This window comes from Calidris pugnax, unplaced genomic scaffold, assembly GCF_001431845.1.
Source record: "Calidris pugnax isolate Ruff unplaced genomic scaffold, ASM143184v1 scaffold305, whole genome shotgun sequence".
NCBI classification, from domain to species: domain Eukaryota; kingdom Metazoa; phylum Chordata; class Aves; order Charadriiformes; family Scolopacidae; genus Calidris; species Calidris pugnax.
In genome coordinates this window covers 54548-59422 of record NW_015091074.1, presented here as the reverse complement: position 1 = coordinate 59422, position 4875 = coordinate 54548, and the positions used below count along the sequence as shown (strand labels likewise).

Here is a 4875-nt window from a genome sequence, read left to right as displayed (position 1 = left end):
GACATAACCTGCCCTCAGCCCTTGGCCAACACCTGCAACGAGCTCTGCGTGACATCCTGCGATGACTCCAGAGCTGTCATTTACCCTCCACCCGTTTTCCTGACTTTCCCGGGACCGATTCTCAGCTCTTGCCCCCAGGAAAGCGTGGTGGGCAGCTGTGGACCAGTCGGCGGTGGCTACTCATTTGGTTCTGGGGGCTGTCTTGGTTACAGGGGCTACGGAAATGCTGTTGGCTTAAGGGGCTCCATTCTTTTTGGAGGCTCAAATGGCTATGGGGGTGTGTGTAATTACAGCAGGTCTTACAATTCTGGGTACTCATTTCTGGGAAGGGGAAACTGTAGCCCATACTCTTCCCGTCGCTACAGCACCTACAGCCGAGGAAGCTGTGGGTCATGCTAAATACTTTGAGTTCACTGTGCACAGAGCAACCAGGGTATGGAAAATGGAAAACATGGCAGAAAATCACAGATGGGAAACCGAGTCTGAGCCTGAGCAGAGCTGAGAACTCACTGCTCTGACTGAAACCAGAAGGAGCTGGGAGCTCTCAGCAGTGCCCAGAAAAACAGGCTTATATGTAGAACTAGACTGAAAAAAAAAATAAAATAGTCAGGGTCCAGCAAAGGAAAGGAGTTTTTCAAGGAATAAGGAAAAAATAAATCCACCTGGAAAACACGTCATTTAAAAGCTCAACTTTTAAATTTTAAAGCAGAGAGCAAAAGCAATTTTTCTTAGAGATAGAAAAGTTACACACTTCAGAATGCAGCAGAGAGCAAAAGCAATTTTTCTTAGAGAGATAGAAAAGTTAAACACTTCAGAATGTTGTTAACCACTTTTCATTTTTAAAACTCTTATTTTCTCCCCATTTAAGACTGCTTTAGGTGAAAATTTGTGTTACCCTAGAGCTCCATCTTGGAGAAAATTTGCTATTTGCTAGAAAAATGTAATCAGCTCAACCTATGATTGTATTTTCCATTTTACACTTCAGGCTTTTGGCATGTTCTGTTTATACCTCCCCTTCTATGCATTTATTGCACCATTCCTGGGGATGGGCTGGATGTTCAGTTGCAAAAAAAGATCTGTGCACTGCAAGTATTGAGGTGTCCTCAGTACCCTTGAGGTTAAAAAATGTTCAGTTTAATGTGTCCTAGGAATTTATACATTGTTTTCTGGCCTTCCATGGCACTACAGTACAAGAGTAATGGAAACCTTGTTTGCTTTCGTACACTCTGCTTTAAAAGGAATATATTGTAAAGGGATCAATATAGGACATAACCCAGGTTATACAGCTGTAATACGGAAAGCAGATGTTGTAACAAATGACTTGATATGACAAATTTTGTGATATAAATGCTCCTGAAGTGTCTGTCTTTATTCCCTGTGTTACCACAACTGTTAATAACTCTGCTTCTCATGCCAATTAAAAGCCATGTTGCATAGCACTGATGTGGTGTTCATTCCACCCCAGTTTTCCACTTACCTCTGTTTCAATGAAAAGGCTTCTCTTCCTTCTGAGATCCCTGGTTTCTCTTCCAGATGATACAATAAGTTTCCAGTAGTCACCTGAAGGCAGTTTTCTTCCACTCACAAGTACTCCGTTCCTTTGGAAATAAGAGATCTGGCCCTTCAATTTTAGCAAGAAGAGAATGCTCTAAATAGCCAAAGGAAATCAAGCTGCACACCGGTGCCTCTGCACTGTTGGGGTCCAGCTCCACACAGAAGCTGAAGCCAGGGCTTTCCCAGGACAGAAATGGAAATCTATTCCTGATACTGGCATTTGCAATTAGCAGAAGACCTTAACCAGCAAATACCCTTTAAAATGCAGTGAACATACTGAGGACAACTCCTCTTTTTAAGCTCACAGAAGGATGAAGATAACCTCTGATCCACAGTCCAGTGTGACTGTTTAATCCCACCCCTTTCACCACGAATCTTTACAAAAGATTTTAGGGACATTCTCATCTTGTGGACATGTAGACAACGTACACAAAGCCCAGGACATCTTGTCCTTTGCTGCTGTTTAACACCCAGAGGAGCCTGGGTCTCAAATGAGGCATCATTTCAGCATCATTCTCCAATACTTTTAAGCTGAGGAGAAAAGAAAACCAGAAGGCAAGAGTTGTGATGCAATATAAACTTTAATTGAAACAGGAGAAGGACTTCATAGCAGCAGAACATGACAATCCAGAGAGCACAGAATACATTTACAGAGTTTGCTGGAGATGGACATGGTTATCTTCTTCGGGGGTTGCAGTTCATTAGATGATCTTCTGTCTTCATTGCATTTGCAGTGTTTGAGAGTCAAGTTTGGTTTTCAAAAGGGTTTTTTTGCTGGTTTTGTGGTTTTTTTTCAGTCCCACGCTGTGTGAAACAGGGCAGCTCCGAGAATCAAACTGGAGATTTGGGAAGTTTTTCCCCACTATTTCTCAAAACTGATGAAAAATCAGTCCATACATCAAGAAAGGCTAGAACATACAGAATCTAATTGGCACTGATGCTTAACCTTAAATTTAAATTTAAACTAAGGCCTTATCTATATTTGTCAAGTAAACAGCCCCTCAAACACAGAGTTGGGATCTTCTTGGGAGATACCTAATCCAACTGGAAGGGAAATGCAATGTCTGGGCTTGTTTCTCAGGGTGGCTGAATGTCCCCAGCCCCTGAGGACCCCACTGCAGCCTGATATGCTGCCCCTCTGAAAGCCATGTCCCTCTGCTCACTCATGGATTGGGACTTTGCTCATGTCCCTGCTGGGTCTGGCTCCTCATGGGGCTTAACAGGGCCCACAGCTCCCACGACTGTAAGTGGTGTACTTGCGGGAATAGCAGGGGTAGGAGAACCTGCCACCCTGGGAGGCACCAGACCCGAAGGAGCTCTGGCCTTCCAAGGAGCCTCCATAGCCAAAGGAGCTGCCAATCCCCAGTGGGGCTGAGCTGCCAACGATGCTCTCCTGAGGGCAGGAGCTGAGGATGGGGCCTGGGAAGACAATGGCCACGGGTGGTGGGTAGACCACGGCACGGGAGTCCCCACAGGATGCGACGCAGGGCTGGCTGCAGGCGCTGGCGTAGGGCTGGGGGCAGCTCACTTCACAAGGTGAGTAGCTGCCGTAGTTGCAGACCTGTCTGTAGGAACTCATCTTTGTTGCTAGAAGTAAGTCTGAAACACACAGGGTGAGGAGAGCAGGGGTTAGAGGCGACAGTACAGGTGCATTTGCAAAGGGTAGCCCTCATTTATTCAAGCCATACAATATTCAGAAAGTTACTCTTTGATAGTTAAGTATAAAGTGTGATTTTAATTCACATGCAGAAATAATGAAGATTAGATAACCTGACAGAAGTCAGCAAAGCCTCTTTCAGGGTAGGTGAGGATTAACTTAGCAATATTTATTTAAAGCTGTTCTTAAAACTATTGCCTTCATTTGCAAAGCAGTCCCAGGCACAGATAAAATCATTAAGCATTCCTTCTCTGAACCATGCCAGCAGCTCTTGAAGCCCCATGTTCTCCATATCCACCCCACACCCTCCAAAGCTGCTGAGCTGAAAGAAATTAGAGAATCTTTTTCTTAGGAAAGTAACATTCTTCCAATAATAAGCAAAGACATATAAAGTGCTCAGACATAAGTACATGAAAAGCAGCAGTAAAATAGCTTTTAAACTCATAGAATAGGTTAAATTGAAGTCAGACTTACTCAGTTCACCACCAAGGAGAAGCCGAGAAGAATGGTTTGAAGAATTCTGTGTTCCAGGACCTTTTATAGGGTAGCTGAGTGCAGGTCTAGGGGCTGAGCCATGCTTCGGGCATGTGGCCCTTCCTCCTTACAAAACAAACTTTCCTGCATTTGTCACGTCAACGGGTGGAGGAATCTTTGCATATTGCTTGCTCTTAAGCAATTTTTAGTTGGATGGTATCACATCCATGTCACGGGCTAAAGAACTCTTTCATCTCAAAGCAGGGATGGTATTCACCCTTAGTTTCTTTCTACTCATTGCAGAACTTAACTTCCTTCTTCCACTTCTCGGAGTTTCAAAGCACATAACTCAGAGCAATAAAACAGAAGATTGCTGATTTGACAAAACAGACTTATTTTTGTAAATAATAGATGGAATTTGTCACGCGTGGTGTAAAGGTTTTCAAAGCTTCTAGTTGCAAAGGGAGATAAAACCTGGAAACCTTTTTACCATTCTGCTTCCTTTTTATCCCCACTCTCTGCTTTCCTCAATAGGTGACAAAAAATCTATAGACCACAGCCCTCGGGTACTTCAATTATAATGATCATTCTGTTCGAAGCCACAGAGAAGCAGCTCTGTGATATAAGGGCCTTTTTGATGTTAATAGGGAGTTTCTACAGCCTGTTTTGAAGGGGAAGTAGAGGGAGGAGAAATGGGACTGCCATGCTGCTGAATTCTCCCTATCCCACTTCATTCCTGGGGAATATTATTGTATATCACCCTAGTTACAAACAAGATAAAAAAAGGGGAAGGAAATCCTTGCTTTGAAATATGGGGAAGGAATTCGCCTCCTGCTCAAGTTATTCCAATATATACTGCTTTTAATAACTCTTTTCTTCTGAAACATCACATTGGGTTCTTTCCGACAGCACATCCCAGTCTAGCTGCATACAGGAGTTTGTAATAATTAAATGTACAACTGGAAAAATTATACCCAGCTCCTTACTTTGTGTAACAGACCACAGATCAAAGTGAGGGGTCAAATGCTGGGGTCCTCCTGCACCTGTGTTTAAATTTGCTGATCTTAAAGGATTTAAGTGTCAAAAATATTGCTTACAGCATTTAGTAATTGGAGAGCTGGGTTACATTACACATGATGATTCCCTCTTGACATCAAAACTCATTTAAAGAACTGTGTCCCTGCCCTACG

General features: G+C 43.3%; 1 protein-coding gene across 1 annotated transcript; it reads right to left on the bottom strand.

Annotated features, from left to right (window-relative positions):
- Nucleotides 1–2770: 2770 nt before the first annotated feature.
- Nucleotides 2771–3133, bottom strand: LOC106896963 (feather keratin 4-like). The gene has a single exon (XM_014957309.1). It carries the CDS (start codon nt 3131–3133, stop codon nt 2771–2773), a length of 363 nt encoding a protein of 120 aa, XP_014812795.1.
- Between the last annotated feature and the right edge of the window lie 1742 nt (nt 3134–4875).

Excerpts from the sequence above, each read along its gene's own strand:
- LOC106896963 (XM_014957309.1), bottom strand. The coding sequence starts at position 3,133 with ATGAGTTCCTACAGACAGGTCTGCAACTACGGCAGCTACTCACCTTGT.